Here is a 19,985-nt window from a genome sequence, read left to right as displayed (position 1 = left end):
TCAATAAAAATCTATTGAAAAAAATAAAAAATAAAATGTAAGTCTGTCCGAGTCACAACCCAGAGTGCTCCTGTTTAGAGCCGGCCATGCCCTTTCCAAAGTTACTCCATTTCAACTCTGGGCAAAACTTAGTTGCCCCCATCGTTTTTATTTTTAGCACACCACTTTGATGTTTCATTATAATCAAGTAGTATTAGAATGTTAGTTATCTCATTTGAACTTGAAGTACCAAACAGGTTAGATATTGACTTTCTATTATTCATTACTAATTTTGTGGCTGCATTTACAGCCCACACCCTTCTTTCATCTGCTCATCAGCAAGCTTGCTGTATCCAGCGCCTCCAGGACCAGGTGCTGGGGGCTCTTGCTAACAAGTGTGCAAAAAGGTAAAGGTAAAGGTACCCCTGCCCGTACGGGCCAGTCTTGACAGACTCTGGGGTTGTGCGCCCATCTCACTCAAGAGGCCAGGGGCCAGCGCTGTCCGGAGACACTTCCGGGTCACGTGGCCAGCGTGACAAAGCTGCATCTGGCGAGCCAGAGCCGCACACGGAAACGCCGTTTACCTTCCCGCTGGTAAGCGGTCCCTATTTATCTACTTGCACCCGGAGGTGCTTTCGAACTGCTAGGTTGGCAGGCGCTGGGACCGAGCAGCGGGAGCGCACCCCGCCGCAGGGATTCGAACCGCCGACCTTTCGATCGGCAAGTCCTAGGCGCTGAGGCTTTAACCCACAGCGCCACCTGCGTCCCACAAACAAGTGTGCAAAAGGCCCCCGCAATTATCTTCAGCAAAATGTTAGAGGACATGCATCTCTTCTCCACAATTGTTATGCATCTCGAGAAGCCAAAGACGTTGCACAAATGCCCTTTTAGCAGATAATGCACCGGTTTCTTTCCAATCAGGCAGCCAGCCAAGGGTTACTGACCGGGGAAGCTTTCACGGAGCTGGAAGCCTTGTGGTCAATTTGGTATTTAGAGTCATCTTGGACAGGGGAAAGCATTTTTCCTGACTTGGGAGTGAGTGTATGGAAATTGGACTGCTGTGGGACATGGAACCATTTCAAGTGTGAGTTCTCATTTGTAAAAAATGAAACAGCTTTGGAAGCTGCCTTTTACTGACTCAGACCTTTGGCCCAGCCAGCTCCATGGGGCCTTCAACCTGGGTCTCTCAGGTGTGGTTGGACTACAACTCTCACCCTCCCTGACCATTGGTTAAGCTGGCCAAGGATGATGGGAATTGTAGTCCGACCACTTCTGAGGACCCAAGGTTGACCGACACAGGTCCACGCTGACTAGCAATGATGTCGCTCCCCCAAAAGGCAAAAACGAAGACCCCCCCAAAAAGATGGTATTGATTTAGGACAGTTGGTGCTTATGGAGGAACCTTCTGATATTACTTATTTATTACCCCTCCTTCACCCTAAGGTCCCAGGGCAGGTTACAGAATTAAAAATAACATTAAATACAAATTAAAACAACTTACAGCCATTAAAAAATATGGTGATTGGACATTGTGTCAATTCAGCTGTTTAGTTTTTCTCAGAGCTGGGAGGCCTCTGCGCCCACTCCCAGCACCGTAAATAAATATTTATGCCCAAAACCACGTCTAGAAAGTATATTATTCATCTTTCTAGGGTTCACCACATTATTCCTATTTAGATGAAATATGCTGTGGTCTGAGATGTGTCACCATCTCAGGGGAGAACAGCTGAACAGCTCTTGCAGAGGCCTTGGCTGTGCTGAAAAACAGCTCCTGCTTTTACATCATTGCTAAGTTTTGGATCGGTACTTTGTTTGGAAAGGGAGGGGGAAAGCCATCCCTGAACAATATTTTGGCTTTAAAAATGTATGGAGAATCTCTCTTGCCAAGAAAGGAAGGGGTGCAGCTGAAAAGGCCCCAGGTTTTATTTATTTACTGAATTTATATACCGCCCTATACCCAGGGGGGTCTCAGGGCAGTTCAGGGGTCTCCCCGGTATCTCCAAGTAGGGTTGGGCGAGACTCCTGGTCAGAAATCTTGGAGGACCCTTGCTGCCAGACGCTGCTGAGCTAAGACGACTGCTGGTCTGGCTGGGATTAAGGCAACTTCCTACGCTCCTGGACTATTCCAGACTGGCTTCAAGGACAGAGATGTCCCAAAGGCAAGGAGATGATCGTGGGATTTCCTGCCCTCACCCTCCAGTCTTCCTTGGAGGCAACCTTAGGCCTCCTCTGCCTACTAAGCACTTATGACCCCCATGGCGGAGGAGCGAGGCTGAGCAGCTGAAGGTGACCCAGAAACTACAACTAATCCAGAATGCGGCAGCTAGACAGGTGACTGGGAGCGGCCGCTGAGACTACATAACACTGGTCCTGAAAGACCTACACTGGCTCCCAGTACGTTTCCGAGCACAGTTCAAAGTGTTGGTGCTAACCTTCAAAGCCCTAAACGGCCTTGGTCCAGTATACCTGAAGGAGCGTCTCCACCCCCATCATTCTGCCCGGACACTGAGGTCCAGCGCCAAGGGCCTTCTGGCGGTTCCCTCATTGCGGGAAGCCAAGTTACAGGGAACCAGGCAGAGGGCCTTCTTGGTGGTGGCACCCGCCCTGTGGAGCGCCCTCCCACCAGATGTCAAAGAGAAAAACAACTACCAGACTTTTAGAAGACATCTGAAGGAAGCCCTGTTTAGGTAAGCTTTTAATGTTTAATAGACTGTTGTATTTTAATATTCTGTTGGAAGCCGCACAGAGTGGCTGGGGAAACCCAGCCAGATGGGCGGGGTATAAATAATAAAATGATAATAATAAATTATCATCACCATCATCCTCATCCTCCTCCTCATCATCATCTTATTCAGCCCATGATGGAGATAAGTCTTCCCATAACACCAGGTCTTAGAGTACAGTGGTACCTCGGGTTACATACGCTTCAGGTTACATATGCTTCAGATTACATACGCTTCAGGTTACATACGCTTCAGGTTACAGACTCCGCTAACCCAGAAATATTACCTTGGGTTACGAACTTTGCTTCAGGATGAGAACAGAAATCGTGCTCTGGCGGCGCGGCAGCAGCAGGAGGCCCCATTAGCTAAAGTGGTGCTTCAGGTTAAGAACGGTTTCAGGTTAAGAACGGACCTCCAGAACGAATTAAGTACTTAACCCGAGGTACCACTATAGCTGACAATTACAGTGGGAGGCATGGATGGGGAACCTGCAGCCACCCAGATGTTGCTGCTCTACAACAGCCAGTGGGCCCCAGTCAGAATGTCCAGCACTCAGGGGAACAGAAACTGCAGCCCAGCAACATCTGGAAGGACATCTCTGACTGGTTCCACAGAATCTGCACCGGCAGGTTCAACAACACCATACAGGGTAGGAGTTTATTACTAGAAACTAGGCACCAGAAAATAGAACCTTTTAAGATTCAACCTTTTTGGAGCCTGGACTTTGAACACTGCCTCTAATCCTACCAAAGATTGGCCTTCCTATGACCTGCGTACCCAGGACGGGGGGAGGGAACAAACCTTTAAAATCAAAAGTAAATCCCATGTTTTCCAAAAGGTGTTTCTACACAAGTTTTCAGGTGCCCAAGAAACACTCACTTCAGTTGTCTACAAGTCTTGGAATGTGGTTTTGTTTCAGTATGAGCTGAACGAGGGCCAACTCCCAAATTCTAGTCTGCAGGAATGTGGAGCTGAGATAAGAGAAATGAGCAATAGCAGAAAAAAGGAGAGCCTAAGAAAGAGGAAAATGAGCAGAAGGAAAAAATAATGACAGGAGAAAATGCTCCCTCTTATCTGAAAGTCAAACCGCTTTAAGCCAGTTGTTAAGATGCGGGTGGCACTGTGGTCTAAACCACAGAGCCTAGGACTTGCCGAGCAGAAGGTTGGCGGTTCAAATCCCTGCAACGGGGTGAGCTCCCATTGCTCAGTCCCTGATCCTGCCAACCTAGCAGTTTGAAAGCATGTAAAAGTACAAGTAGATAAATAGGTATTGCTCCCGCGGGAAGGTAAACGCCATTTCCGTGCGCTGCTCTGGTTCGCCAGAAGCGGCTTAGTCCTGCTGGCCACATGACCCGGAAGCTGTACGCCAGCTCCCTCGGCCAATGAACGAGATGAGCGCCGCAACTTGGTGTTTACCTCTACGGATGTTGGTGATCTGACACTAACTAAAAGCAAAACAAAAGAAGTGCCATGGTCAGATCACTTCCTGGTGCAACTGGACCTCTCCGCGACCCTTCACCTCTGCAGGGAGGTGGGACCGATTCGGATGGTCCGCCCCCGCCACTTAATGGATCCAACTGGCTTCCAGAGAGTGGTAGGGGATGTTTTATCCCAAGTTGATGGCCTTTCAGCTGATTCCCTGGTGGCCCGCTGGAATGCGGAGTTAACCACTGGTCAGGGGACCCTTTGCCTTTAAGAACATAAGAAGAGCCTACTGGATCAGGCCAATGGCCCACCTAGTCGAGCACCCTGTTATCACAGTGGCTGAACAGTTGCCTGTGGGAAATCTGCAAGCAGGATACAAACACTCTTGTGGTTTCCAGCAACTGGCCTTCCAAAGATTTCCACCTCCAGCTGTGGCAGCAGAGCAGAGCCATCATGACTAGGAGTCCTCGGCAGCCCAGGAATTTATCTGTTCTTCTTCTAAAGCCCTCTGAGTTGGTTCCCAACGCTGCCCGCTTAGCTTAGCCGTGTGCTGTGTGAAGCAGCACTTTTTTCTTCTGTCCTGAATCTTCCAACATTCAGCTTCACTGGATGAGTTCGAACATCCTCAAGAGAGGAAGGAAAACCTTTCGCTATCCATTTTCTCTATGCTGTACATGATGTTATAGATTTCTATCATGTTCCTCTAACTCACCTTTCTCTAAACTAAAAAGTCCCAAACGATGCAACCTTTTTCTTTCTTTCTTTTATATATTCAGTCTTTATTAGTTTATAAAAGACACACACACACACACACACACAAAAAAAAAACACACAACATAATTCATCAATAAAAAGGGGGGGAACAAAAAACAATACAACTCGAAAACACAGAAAAAATTCAGCCCACCTTTGTGTGGGTTCTTTGTTTCCCTATTACTTACCTCTATTTCTCAATAAACTTAACCTGTACTAAATCTTATTTGTGGTTTGTTTGTTTTTTACCTTATGTCATTCCGAGAGTTATTAAAAGCATTCTAAAGTTTTAATATGGGGACAATGTTCTTTTAAATATTGTCTATAAATTTCCCATTCCTTTTTAAACTTTTGGGTCGATCGATCCCTGATCTTCTTCGTCATATTCGCTAATTCCATATATTCAAACAGTTTGACCTGCCACTCTTCTTTTGTTGGAATTTTATCTCCTTTCCATCCCTTGGCTATCAGCATCCTCCCTGCAGTTGTTGTGTACATAAAAACCCTCCTTTTCTCTCTTGGAATGTATGATGCCATAATGCCTAAGAGCAGGGGTAGGCAACCTAAGGCCTGGGGGCCAGATCTGGCCCAATCGCCTTCTAAATCCAGCCCGCGGACGGTCCGGGAATCAGCATGTTTTTACATGAGAAGAATGTGCCGTTTTGTTTAAAAAATGATCTCTGGGTTATTTGTGGGGCCTGCCTGGTGTTTTTACATGAGTAGAATGTGCGCCAGGCATCCCCGGTTCCCCCTCAGCAGTAGCGGCGGCAGTGGCAGTCTCAGCAGCCCAGAGCCAGCCTGGTAGTGCAGTTGGCTCTGGCTGGCTTCAGGAGCTGCTCACTGCCATGGCGCCCGCCATTTTGTCTCGCCGGAAGTCCCCATGTGATGGGTCTTGTGCCATTGAACCAATCACGCAACATTCATTCCCTACTAATAAATCAACAACACTTAAAATATAAATCAGGGGACATTAAATGAAATCCGGGGACGGATTTTGTCCGGGAACTGATTTGTAAATCCGGGGACTTGCCCCGGGAAACAGGGACATCTGGTAACCATATCCCAAAGTCTCTGTTCATTGGTTACCTTGGGTCAAACCTATCACTGTCCGCCAAAGGTCTCCATTCATTGGTAAGAACATCAGAATGGCCCATCTGGTCCAGCATCCTCGATCTTACAGGTGCCAACCAGATGCCCAAAAGGGAAACCTGCAATCAGGACCCGCACACGGGACCCCTCTCCCCTCCTGGGGTCTCCAGCAACTGGTTTTCAGAGGCATGCAGACAGAGCAGAGCCATTGACCCCCTTGCCCTCCATCCTTCCACCCAATCCACGTAGGTGGCCATCATCGCCTCCAGTGGAAGCAAGTTCCCCACATGTATTGCATGAGGAAGCTCACCCTGGATAAAGTCTACCAGGGTCCACTGAGGTTCTGCATTCACTGGTCACCTTGGGTCAAGCCTATCAGCATGCCCTGCACCCCCTCTGAACTTTCCCCTGGCCTTTGCACAAAGCCAGCGATAGCCCAGAAGGGTTTGCAGCAGGGGTAAGAATGAACACTTTGTGCTGTGCAAAGGGAGTCATAGGATCCATTTGCTGGGAAACAAAATGCATTCAGAGGGGGAGGGAGGGGGAGGAAGGAAGGGCACAGACCGTGAGCAGAAAGAACTGTGTGGACCAAGAGGAAGCAAAGTATTAAGTAGTGGGTTGACAAAGGAACAGCAATCTCTTGCAAAGTGAAAATCAGGCTTGTTGTTACATTGGTTGCGATAATTGGCAGTGGCGTAGCGTGGGGGGTGCAGGGGGGGCCGGCCGCACCGGGCGCAACATCTGGGGGTTAGGGTTAGGGGGCGCAAATCCACGGGTTAGGGGGCGCAAATTACTTGCCTTGCCCCGGGTGCTGACAACCCATGCTACGCCACTGATAATTGGTTCTTCCGGACATTTTTGCTCATTGGGATTTTAAATAAACAATTAGGAAGGACCGATCCATTTCGCCCACACAGAAGCCTCTTAAGACTCATTTGTGCTACTGTAGCTTTTAGTCAAGGATACAGAATGCATATCATCCTACACAGGGTATTCTGCTGATACTTTTCTCCCAGTTATAGCCCTTTCACCGTTGCCGGTCAGGCAGGATGCAAAGCAAAGTCTTTTGGCCACTGAAATAGGTCTGCATTAAAAACAAAGACATGAATGCAAAGCATTGCTATTTCCATCTGGACACAGATTTTGTGCTTCATGCTTTGGACACCTCAGAACATCAGAAGAGCCTGCAGGATCAGGCCAAAGGGCACCCATCTAGTCCAGCATCCTGCTCTCACAGTGGCCAACCTGCAAGCCGGACCAGTACAATTGGCACTGGAAAAAGCAAACAGGCGCTAGGGTCTTGCCACTCTTTAAGAGGGTTTTGAAACTCATATGTACTCCGACATAGTTAAGCCCCTCTGCTTCTACCACAGGTGCCTCCGTCCACCACGCAGAGGGTGACTGCTCACACCACCCACAGCAAAAAGCTGTTTGGCCAGGTAGGCATGCAGACGCATTCTGAAGCAGCTGCCAAAGGAGATGCAGCTGCAAAGTAAGACAGAGAAATATCTGAAGGGCTGGAAGATGAAGCCAGCTTATTGTTGGCTGCATTGTGGTCTAAACCACTGCTTGCCGATCAGAAGGTTGGTGGTTCAAATCCCCGCAACGGGGTGAGCTCCCGTTACTTGGTCCCTGCTCCTGCCAACCTAACAGTTCAAAAGCACGTCAAAGTGCAAGTAGATAAATAGGTACCACTCCAGCAGGAAGGTAAACGGCGTTTCCATGCACTGCTCTGGTTCGCCAGAAGCAGCTTCATCATGCTGGCCACATGACCTGGAAGCTGTATGCCAGCTCCCTCGGCCAATAAAGCGAGATGAGCGCCGCAACCCCAGAGTTGGCCATGACTGGACCTAATGGTCAGGTCAGGGGTCCCTTTACCTTTGCCTTTACCAGAAGGGAGGACCCAAACCAAAGGACAAGAAAGGAGACTGCAGCTGAATGTTTAAGGGTCCCTTCCAACTCTACAGTTCTGTGATTCATTGCAGGTATTCAAACAGAAGTTGGATGGCCATTTGCCAGGTATTCTGAAGCTGTGATTTCTGACTTGCAGGGGGCTGGGCTATGTGATTCCTGGGGGGTCCCTCCCAATTCGGCAACTTATGATGCTGTGATAAAGCATTGTCTTTTTAAAAATACTCCCTTTGCAAAAAAAAAAGCTCCAAAAAAACAAAAGGATATCTCAGAAAAGGTTCCCTGCCTGCCGATCTGAATCTGGGGTGGGAAGTCAGATAGCATCGTGTCCGGAGCACGAGCTAACCCTGCGTGGGGAGCAAACGTCCCGAGGTCAGAGGGCCAGAAACAGACTGCAGACAAAGACTGGCACGGCTTCTGTGGGAACATGGGACACGGAGGATGTAGATCGGTTCTTTTGTTTCTCACAGCCGCATGTTCTTAGACCATGGAGAACTGTGTCCAAACAGCTAATTATTCACAGGGCTCGAGTCACCGCCCTCCATTAGCCAAGATCTCCATTGCTCTTCCAGCAGGCAAAAGCAGACAGTAAAAAGAAATTAAGGGTGGAAGACTCCAAATGCAGATCTACTGGGGTATTAAAATGTAAAGGTAAACCCCTGACAGTTAAGTCCAGTCACGAACAACTCTGGGGTTGCGGCATCATCTCGCTTTACTGGCCGAGGGAGCCGGCGTTTGTCCGCAGACAGTTTTTCCGGGTCATGTGGCCAGCATGGCTAAGCCGCTTCTGGCAAAACCAGAGCAGCACACTGAAATGCCGTTTACCTTCCCGCCGGAGTGGTACCTATTTATCTACTTGTACACTGACGTGCTTTCGAACTGCTAGGTGGGCAGGAGCTGGGACCAAACAATGGGAGCTCACCCCGTCGCAGGGATTCGAACTGCCGACCTTCCGATCGGCAAGCCCAAGAGGCTCAGTGGTTTAGACCACAGCGGAGTATTACTGGGCAAACTGAGAACCAGCATCCGAGAGAGTCAAATGGACAAAAAAACCCCACTCCTTTTCAATCCCCCTGACATGGCTTTATAACATAGGCAATGTTATGTACTGAAGTTCTCACCCTGGGCCAGCAGGGGAATACTGTAGAGTGTTTTCACTCAGGTCCACATATGCAAATAAGGAATTGAAAGTGACGTTCAGTGATTGGATAGTTACAGAAAGTTGTTACTGTTTGCCTTGTAGTTGAGCTCTATATAAGCAGGTTGGCTAAACCCTTCAGCCCAGTTCTTCAGAGCTGTCTGAAGAATCGCTGTGTTGTCTGATATGTTCACCCACAAGGATTAGTGTACAAAGGGCACTTCTAGATGCTTACTAATTCCGATGTGGGTTTTAATCACATCCTGACAAAGCCAGGTTGCACAACTAAAGTTGATCGAGTGCTCTGGAGCAGCAAACCTTTTGCCACTGCCACTGCCCTACCCCAAATACTTTTTGTGATAAGGTGAGTTGAAAGAGGATCCACTGGAAAGCATGGAGTAATGTGTAATCGGTGGCAATAAAGCATTGACCAAGGCTAACCTCCCCCCCCACACACACACAAACAAACAAATCAGGGTGAGTGATCAGTAAGCTAGGGGAGGAGTTACAGGGCAGAACTCAGAGGCTCTAGGGTCATCTAGTGCCAAGAGCTGTGCATGCCTCAATAGACTATTATGGCAGGCCCACAGCTCAGTACGAGAGCCTCTGGCCTCGTGTAGAAAGTCTCCAGCTCAGGCTGGGAGGGACACCCTGCTCCCCACTGCCTGAAACCCTGGAGCCTAAAAACAGTTATAGTCCCCATTACAACAGGGCTTTTAAAACTATGGCATAATGATAAAAGGACAAAGTCATTACAAAAGTAAGCAGCACGGGACAAAAGAGGAAGTTCAGTCCGTCTGCTGGGAGGCCAAAATAGATAGATCTGCACACACATTTACAGCAGATGAGTCAGCGACTGTCTGTGGGCACATTTATTTTGAACCTCAAAACCATGATGGAAACAACAAGGCTGTAAGCAGATCAGCTCACAGCTTTCCTGAACTTTGGGCTACTGGCCCAATCCACAGCTAACCAAACATGCTAGCTACCTCCTCACCCCACGGAGGAGAGAGCAGGGAGAAAGAGGGTTGGACTTCCAGAGGCTACTAGTGTGTTTGGCACCTCCAATGTCTGAGGCAGTCTACCCCTGAACACTGGGAATCACAAGTGGGGAGAGCTGCTGTTGCACTCAAGTCCTGCTTTTGGGCTTTTGAGAACAAGATGCTGGTCTGGTCCAGCAGGGCTCATTTATGTGCTCCATTGCCTAGAGTAGCATACATAGGAAGCAGGAACATGGAACCTCAATCAGGAGCATGCTGCAAATCTGGAGTGAGTCTCTCCACCATTTCCCCGTCCCAAATCGCCCTCCCGCAGCTGCTATTTGCCCCTGACTTTGCCATTTATTGCAAACAGCAGCTTGGGATTTGGGGTGGGGTGGTGGGGCTGGTTACTTTTTATGGGAAAACATTGCAGTTTTCAATGCAAACTGATTGCATGCTACCGATTTCGTGGGCCTGCTTTACCTTCACAACAAAAGTGGTGTGCCACTGAAAAATGGAGGAGGAGGAGACGACAACCACACTAAACATGGTTTTCCAACTTTAGTCTGTGTGTATTAAACTCTCCTTGGGACGCAGGTGGCGCTGTGGGTTAAAGCCTCAGCGCCTAGGACTTGCCAATCGAAAGGTCGGCGGTTCGAATCCCTGCGGCGGGGTGCGCTCCCGCTGCTCGGTCCCAGCGCCTGCCAACCTAGCAGTTCGAAAGCACCTCCGGGTGCAAGTAGATAAATAGGGACCGCTTACCAGCGGGAAGGTAAACGGCGTTTCCGTGTGCGGCTCTGGCTCGCCAGATGCAGCTTTGTCACGCTGGCCACGTGACCCGGAAGTGTCTCCGGACAGCGCTGGCCCCTGGCCTCTTGAGTGAGATGGGCGCACAACCCCAGAGTCTGTCAAGACTGGCCCGTACGGGCAGAGGTACCTTTACCTTTTACCTTTATTAAACTCTCCTGGAAAATGCTCTTATCTTGGAACAAATCCTGATTTGGCAAAGTTATTAACACAGGGAAAGCTAAAAACCTGAGAGGTGAAGGATCGGAATTTGGAATCAAGCAGATAGGGTATAAACAAACAAACAGGATGAAAGAGCATCCCTTGCAATGAGCTGGTCTCTTAGATGCTGCTTTGGAGTTGTATGCCTAGGCTTACTTCAGAGAAGTAACTGGGGCATTAAAATGAAAATCTCAAATGGGTGGCAGATTGCTCAAGATGGAGCAACGAAGAACGGATCAAGGCCATGCACTGCATTATGTAAATGTATATAAGATGCTCAGCACTAAGGTCTAGGCTACATACACACCAATGGAGGAAGCCATGGCTAATTTTTAACTGGTTCACTAAATGCAGAAGTTCAGATTATAGTGGGATCTCCCAAGAATAGAATTGCTAAATGTGTGGCAGTTTCAGAAATTGCAGAGGAAGTTATGCTGAAACAGACACTGTTAATCGTCAGGCTGTAGCCATGTGCTTAAAATTTCCTTACCGTCTAATAGTTCCGGAAGAAGTTTTGTTATTGCTGCACTGTCTTAATGTTTGGGGCAACTCTTTGCCGAAGTTCAAGGAGGTAAAAACCCTTGAGGAGGGTCAGATCGGGGCTGGTGTGGTGTGTGCCAGAAGAGGAGAGAACCCCAAGCTGTTTTAGGGGGGCTCCATTTTGGGGCCCCTATTGATCAACTACAATTTTATCAATCTTAATGTGGAACATGCCTTATGCAGAGTCAGACACTTGGGTCCATCTAACTCCACACAGATGGGCAGAAGCTCTCCAAAGTTTTTTTTATATATATAATACTTATTGAAATTTCAAAAGAGGTTACAAAGGTAAGAAAAAAATGAAAAAATACAAAATACAGAAAAATAAACCCAATTAAAAGTAAGTCCATCATTCCATAACTTATCTTTCATTTACTTGTTTCGCTGACCTCCCCACACCTCCCTTTTTTTGTATTCCAGTTCAATTGGTTAATTCAGCAAATCCTTTCCCTCTTTATTTTTATCTTAATGCCTTATCTTAATATATTATAACTTTACTTTCTCGCCTGTTAAAAATCCATTTTCATCTACTCCTTTCTAGCGTTACTGCTAAGAGCCACTTAACTTCATTCCGACATCATTCTAACATTCATTGATTTTACAATATTTCTGTAAGTAGTCTTTAAATTTCTTCCAATCTTCTTCTACCGACTCTTCTCCCTGGTCTCGGATTCTGCCAGTCATTTCCGCCAAGAAGCTCTCCAAAGTTTCAAGCCAGGAGAGGCCTATGTGAGGATGCCATGGAGGACTGACCCTGCTCTAGCACTGAGCTACAGCCCTTCCCCAGTCATCCACAACAACATTGGCTGAAGTGTGGCATTTTTCCAGAACGGAGAGGAGAGGTCAGCAATGAGGCAACACCCTGCAAGGCCTCAATGAGGTCAGTCTGTCTCCCAGAAGGGAGGGAGGGCTGCGGTCATCCTGGGAGGGCATCCTGCCACACAGGCACACTCCCCATAGCAGCAGAAGGATATGAAATAATTGGTTGAATTGAGGGTCAGAGCTGTGCAGGACTCCAAAGGCAGCAAGGCTCAGGGAAGGGGCCCTAGTTCAGCACCTGCTTTGCACAGAGAAGGTCCTGGGTTCGGCCGCCAACATCCTGCCAGTCCGTGTACACAAGTGGTTACCAAACATTTGGGGGCCATTCCCACCTTGGCTCCACGTGCTCATCCCCACTCAGGAAATTGGTTTGCCCAACCCACCAAGGAAGACAATAACACAAGTAAATTCAAAACTGTAAGAATCAATGTCACATTGACTCAAAATCCAATTAAAGTGATTTAGTTCCGTTAATTCAACAAAATGAATGAGCTTGATCCATCAATACCTTCTCTGCAAAGTTTAATAGTCATTTACACCTCCAGCAACACCGGCAGGCAATCCCACTGCCTCCCAAGGAGGAGTTTGGATTTTATATCCCGCCTTTCACTCCCTTTAAGGAGTCTCAAAGCGGCTAACATTCTCCTTTCCCTTCCTCCCCCACAACAAACACTCTGTGAGGTGAGTGGGGCTGAGAGACTTCAAGGAAGTGTGACTGGCCCAAGGTCACGCAGCAGCTGCATGTGGAGGAGCGGGGAATCAAACCCAGTTCACCAGATTACGAGTCCACCACTCTTAACCACTACACCACACTGGCTCTGGTAGTATCCTGGTAGTATCCAAGGGATACTACCACCCACTTTGGGAGCCCCTGGAGTAGACAATACTCAGCTAGATGACCCATTAGCCTTACTCAGGAGAAGGCACCTTCCCTGCTTCTTTGCTTCAGAAATGTCGCCAGGCACTTTCAAGCCTGCCTTCACACACAAAAAAATTAAATCATTTTTGGAGATGCACTGGATTCTGCACCCATTGCTTCTTTATAATGTGCAGATTGTGGAGTCTATGATCTTGGCAATTAAACAAGCACAAGGGGAGCACCCATACACGAAATCAGCCACACCTCCTACCTGGTGACACTGCAGAAACCTGAAGGGCAGGGTCGGGCATGGGTAAGTCATAAAGGGCCTGGAGGGCCACCTCTCCCAATATGGACCGGCCCAGACCCTGCAATCATCCTCTGAGGCCCTTTTTCATGTCCAGAGGGTGGCAACCTGAGAACGGGCCTTCTCTGCAGTGACTCCCCATTTGTGGAATGCTCTCCCTAGGGAGCCTCACCTGCTGCCTTCATTACATATCTTTAGGCACCAGGCAAAAACATTCCTCTTGTCCCAGGCCTTTTAAATGTGTCTGTGGGAAGGAGCTTATTGGTTTGTTTGTTGTTTAATTATGTATTTTGTCAAAACAAAATAAAAAAATTCCTTCCAGTAGCACCTTAAAGACCAACTAAGGTGCTACTGGAAGGAATTTTTTTATTTTGTTTTGACTATGGCAGACCAACACGGCTACCTATCTGTAACTGGAACTATGTATTTTGTGTTCTCATTTTGTATGTTTATGTTGTGAACCACCCTGTGATCTTCGGATGAATGGCAGTATACCAATTTTAACTACTACAACAACAACAACAACACCTCTCACGTTGAATCTTATTACATCTTAATCCTGACACGTAGGTCCTTCAGAGGCTTCCTAACCACAATCGTGAGTCAGGCTCAGCTTCTCAGGGTTATGCAATTCCTGGCATGCCTTGCAGGCTTATCAGATACTACTTTAACAGCTCTGGCTTTCAAGGCCTGCAGCACAAAGCATTACAAAACCCATTGTCTTAAGCTTTTCTGGTTTTGCTGTTCAGTATCCTGGCAGATTAGAAACCTCACTGACTGCCAAATCCTTTCATCATTCTGGATCAGTGATGCAAGGGATCACCACCTTTTAATAAGGGGGGACAACCACTCACTGATCATTGAAAGCCTCGCTGCAGTAGTTCATGCAGTGGTTACTTCAAAACTGGATTACTGTGGAAGTGCTGTGTTCGCCCTCTGTGCCACACATCCCAGGCGCAGTAAAAGCCTGCTCTGCCACTGCTCCAGCCTGGTCAATTGTGAATAAGCAATCAGCATGCTTGGAGGGACTCACCTCCAGTGCCCCACTGCTGCCTCCTTGGTAATCCCACTGCCCCCCAGGGGGCACCCCTGCCTACTCTGGGACCCAATGCGCCACATCCTTGGTCTCAAATAAAAAATTAAAAAGGACCCCTGACAGTTAAGTCCAGTTGCAGAGGACTCTGGGGTTGCGGCGCTCATCTTGCTTTAAAGGCCGAGAGAGCCAGCGTTTGTCCACAGACAGTTTTTCCGGGTCATGTGGCCAGCATGACTAAGCCGCTTCTGGTGAAACCAGAGCAGTGCACAGAAACACCATTTACCTTCCCGCTGGAGTGGTACCTATTTATCTACTTGCACTTTTTGGTGCGCTTTCAAACTGCTAGGTTGGCAGGAGCAGGGACCGAGCAATGGGAGCTCACCCCGTCACAGGGATTCGAACCGGCCGATCTTCTGATCAGCAAGCCCAAGAGGCTCAGTGGTTTAGACCACAGCCCCACCCGCGTCCCTTTGGTCTCAAATAGGTTTCTCCAATTCCTAAAAGCTTCCTGCTCTTCCCAGAGAGAGAGAGAGCGTGAATTGTAGAGTCAGAAGGGACCATCTAGTCCAACCCCTACAAAGTCATGGCAGGAGAGCTTTCTGCACACAGAAGTAGTTCTGTTTCAAGAGAAATAGAGAGGAAAAGGTGCTTTTCCAGGTCAGCTCTATGGTCTTTCATTTCTCTTTTCTCAGAAGCAAGAGTCATGAAGCCAAACGCTTCTCTGGGCCTCTCTGTAAAATGCAAATGCTAACATGCAAATGCCAACCAAAGTGATATCACTGTAAAATGCAAATGCCAACCAAATTGGTATCATGGCTGATGGAAGCATCCTTTGAGGCTTGACCGCAACATATACAGCAACAGGTGGGGGGGCTACATGTGGGTCGGTGGGGGCTCTGCTCCTGCAGCACCATCAGGCGGGCCCCAAACACAGCAGGGCCGGCTCCCCGCGTTTTGAAAGCAAGTGAAGGAATATGCCTGCGCAGCTAAAGAACCCCTCGGCCCACCTCTTTCCAGAAAGGGCTGCTGCTCAGTGGCAGAACAGCTGCTTGGCATGCAGAAGGCACACCACCTAGCATCTGCAGGTAGGGCTGGGAAAGCCCCCTGCCTGAAACCTGGGGAGTCACGAGGAGGAGAGGGCTAGTCATGGCTGCTGCCCACAACAGCTGGAGGCAGCCGGTGTCTCCAGTGCCAATCGCGCGGGGAAGCTTGCGCACACACTTTTCCGGCGCACTTCCAGGTCGGAGGCGCACCGGAAATAGCTTGTGCGCATGTGCACGGGCCTCCTCCGACCTGGATGTGCACCAGGAAATAATGCTTGCACATGAGCAAATAAAGCTTGTGCATGCGCAAATAATGCGCATTATTTGCGCATGCGCATGCTCCTCCGACCCGGAAGTGGGCAGCCGTGCAGCGCAGCACCGGTAAGAGCGAATGGTGGCAGCGGGCATCGCCATGGGCCAGATAAACAAGTCCCTCGGGCCTTATTTGGCCCGCGGGCCTTAGTTTGGGGACCCCTGCAACCCATTTTCTATGCTTTGGATCCCCACATTATAGGTCCCTGACCAGGTCTTCTGTCACCCCCTTTAAACAAGGTGGGACACTTCTTTTAAAAAATGAAACAACAACTCTCATTGATATAGCTCAGAAAGATCAGCTCTCCAAAACTCTGTTAATATCCTTTGGATATAAGAGCCAAAGGACCAGAGAGTCACCTACTTATCTCCTCTGATATAGGGCAGGGATCATCATTCCTCCACAGAGCCACTCCCACAATCCAGAGGTTATTTGACATGTATCATTTAATGTGGCAGGGCCTACACTTTGGAATTCCTCGCCTATTGATATGAAGCAGGTGCCTTCCCTGTATAAATTGTGTAACATAAATAAAACGCTGTATGTCTACTGCAGAGTGTTGAAGAAGAGTCTACGTGCAAAGACTGCAGGGAAGCCAACATTCTCCCCCACTTCTCATTCCTAAGCAACCCAGCAGTGGAAATAAACAGTCCTGCTTCTCCATCTTCGAAGCTGACTCCGAAACTACAACTAATCCAGAATGCAGCAGCTAGACTGGTAACCTGGAGCGGCCGCCAGGACAATATAACACCAGTCCTAAAGGATCTACGTCAGCTCCCAGTAGGTTTCCGAGCACAATTCGAACTGTTGGTATTGACCTTCAGTATACCTGAAGGAGTGTCTCCACCCCCATCGTTCAGCCCGGACACCGAGGTCCTCCTCCGAGGGGCTTCTGCCGGTTCCCTCACTGCGAGAAGCGAAGTTACAAAGGAACCAGGCAGAGGGCCTTCTTGATAGTGGCACCCTCCCTTCAGATGTCAAGGAGATGAACAATTCTATGAATTTCCATAGACATCTGAAGGCAGCCCTGTTTGGGGAAATTTTCAGTGTCTGATGTTTCGTTGTGTTCTGCTAGATTCTGTTGGAAGCCACCCAGAGTGGCTGGGGCACAAGTAATAAATTTATTCTTATTCTTAATGTATTAGGTGGGGGGGGGAGAGAGAGGAGCTAAAACCTTGGAGAGACCCAGGTTCAAATCCCTACTGATCCATGAAGTCCACTGGGTCTGATCCTGAGCTGCTCTCTGTCTGTCAGCCCACCCTGCCTGTCACAGAGTTGTTGTTGAGGATGGGGGTCTGCCACCATGAGCTCCTTGGAGGAAAAAAAGGCAGTATAGAAATGCAATACACCAGGCATGTCCAACAGGTAGGTTGTGGTCTACCAGTAGATCACTGGACACCTACAGTAGATCACTGGACACCTACAGTAGATCACTGGACGCCTGTGGTAGATCTTTTCTCCCCCACCACCAGAAAAAGCTTTGGCTCCCATAAAAAAACTCAACAACTTTGCCTGTCAATAAATAACCATGGGTAGATCAAAGCCAGTATTTTTTATAGAGTGAGTAGATCACAGTTGGACGTGCCTGCAATACACTAATGAACAACATATAGATGGAACCACACTGGTTACCCCCAAGGAGTCTCTGGAAGTGTTTGAATCATTTCACAAGCAATAGGCAGAAGGCAAGAATGGCCAGCTGAATCCCTGCTCAGCTACGAAATCCACAGAGTGGCCATGGCTCAGCCCCCGTCCTCCTACCTCACAGGGTTGTCGAGAGGATAAAGGGAGAGGAGGGAAATTACATGCCAGGCACCCAGAGCTCCTTGGCAGGAGGAGGGCATAAATATGCCAGAAAGAAAAGTCCTTCCCCGATCTTTATTTAGGCTAGTATTCTCTCCCCAGAGCAGATAAGGCAGCCAAGGCTGAACCGCACAAGACCACTAAGTGAGTTCTTGGCACAGAAAAGACTCAGGCTGAACACTTTGTGTCCCGCAGTGAAGACTCTCCCTCTTGTGAGTTTCAAGCAGAGGGTGAATCCTTGGCTGGCCCAGGGCTGTCCAGCAGGTCTCACACACGGGAGAAAAAATATTTGAACCCAGCTCTCTTGCTCTTAGGCAAAGAGACTACGAGGCCAAACTGTGCCGTTTGCTCAGATCCAAATTGCACTGTGATCAGTGGGGATTACTCCCGGGTAAGTGTGGGCACATGGGTCCCATATCAATTAGAACTGCATATTGGTGAAAGTAACTTACGCATGCAGACAATTGCTTTGCAAAGACGTATTAGGCAAAACAACATACTGTACAAAGAAATGTGCATTTTAGGAGAAACACAGACTAAAATGCTGACCAATTTTCAAGAGTACCTTTTCTTGAAAAATATATAAAAAGAACACGAATGTGGAGAACTGAAATTAAGATTGCAAAATCAAGACAGCAAAATGGACGGATTCCGTCATCCCTACCAGGGAGTAAACCCACTGAAAGCAGTGCAGTTACTTCTGAGTAACTACACAGACTTTCTTCCCTAATGTACCCATACAATCACATGCACGCCTGCTCAGAGGCAAGTCCCACTGAATTCAATGAGGCTTACTCTCAGGTAAGCACACAGGGAATTACAGCCTTTGGGGTGGGGAACCTGACTACGCTCACAAAGCTCAGAAACTTAACTGCAAGAACGCCAGCGTGCTTGGAGCCCTTTGCACGAGAGTAGGCGCCACTGAACGCTGCAGAGGTCATGTCAAAGCAGGCACCCTTAAGAGCTAAAAATTGCACCTTCCTTTTCTCTGTACAGTAATTCTATTGAAGGAAATGCAATGAAGCACGCTAAGCAATTTTTATTGATTGACTGGTTGCACTTCTATCTCACCTTTCCGACCACGAAGCTCAAGGCAATGCGCCTCATCTAATCCCCACAAAACCACAACCACCCTGCGAGGTAGGCGAGGCTGAACGGCCTCCAAGGTCATTGAGCGCGGGGGATCTGAACCCGGGCCTCTCCCCGGTCCGCGCCCAGCGCTCTCCCCACTATACCACACTGCCGCGCGCCCCTTCCCCAAATTCCCTCTCTCCCGCAAAGCCAGCCGCCGGCGCCCAAAGGAGGAGCGGATCCTCTCCGGTGCTCCGCTTACCCAGCGCCGGCGAGACGATCCTGGGCCCGGCCGGCCGCCACGCGACTGCGGAGGGGAGCAGCAGCAGCAGCAGCAGGCGGCTGGTCCACCGGGCGAGGCGGGAGGCGACGCGGCGGCGCTGCTCGGATCCCATTTGCGCCCCCGTGAAAAGCGAGAGCAGCCTCCGCGCCGAGCATCGCGCCCGGCAGAAGTACCTGCGCGGGGAAGGGCGGGGCTAGCCGAGGGGGCGGGGCCGGGGAAGGAGCGGCTGGCGCGCGCCGCCCGGGATCCCCTCGCTCGCTCCCTTCGCCTGCGGAACTCGCGGCTGCGGGGTTTGCATCCCACAACAGCCCTGCGAGGGGGGAGAGGCAGAGATAATGATGATAATGATGATGATGATGATGATGATGATGATGATGATACAGTGGTACCTCAAGTTACAGACGCTTCAGGTTACAGACTCCGCTAACCCAGAAATAGTACCTCGGGTTAAGAACTTTGTTTCAGGATGAGAACAGAAATCGTGCTCCAGCGGCAGTGGAAGGCCCCATTAGCTAAAGTGGTGCTTCAGGTTAAGAACCGTTTCAGGTTAAGAACGGACCTCCGAATGAATTAAGTACTTAACCCGAGGTACCACTGTAATAATATTTTATTATTTATACCCTGCCCATCTGGCTGGGCTCCCCCAGCCACTCTGGGCGGCTTCCAAAAATTTTTTAATACTGTAATATATCAAACATTAAAAGCTTCCCTAAACAGGGCTGCTTTCAGATGTCTTCTAAAAGTCTGGTAGTTGTTCTTCTCTTTGACATCTGGTGGGAGGGCGTTCCACAGGGCGGGTGCCACCACCGAGAAGGCCCTCTGCCTGGTTCCCTGTAACTTGGCTTCCCGCAATGAGGGAACCGCCAGAAGGCCCTCGGCGCTGGATCTCAGTGTCCGGGCTGAAC

At 49.0% G+C, this 19,985-nt stretch overlaps 1 protein-coding gene across 1 annotated transcript in view; it reads right to left on the bottom strand.

Annotated features, from left to right (window-relative positions):
* The window catches only part of SEMA7A (semaphorin 7A (JohnMiltonHagen blood group)), a 54,470-nt gene extending 35,200 nt beyond the window's left edge, over positions 1-19,270 (bottom strand). Inside the window, exon 1 of the mRNA XM_083698286.1 lies at positions 19,060-19,270. Coding sequence (XP_083554412.1) covers positions 19,060-19,192 — 133 coding nt within the window. The 5' untranslated portion in view covers positions 19,193-19,270. The remainder of the gene's footprint in view (positions 1-19,059) is intronic.
* Between the last annotated feature and the right edge of the window lie 715 nt (positions 19,271-19,985).

This window comes from Podarcis gaigeae, assembly GCF_964106915.1.
Source record: "Podarcis gaigeae genome assembly, chromosome: 9".
NCBI lineage: Eukaryota > Metazoa > Chordata > Lepidosauria > Squamata > Lacertidae > Podarcis > Podarcis gaigeae.
This window is presented reverse-complemented; position numbering and strand designations above follow the sequence as displayed.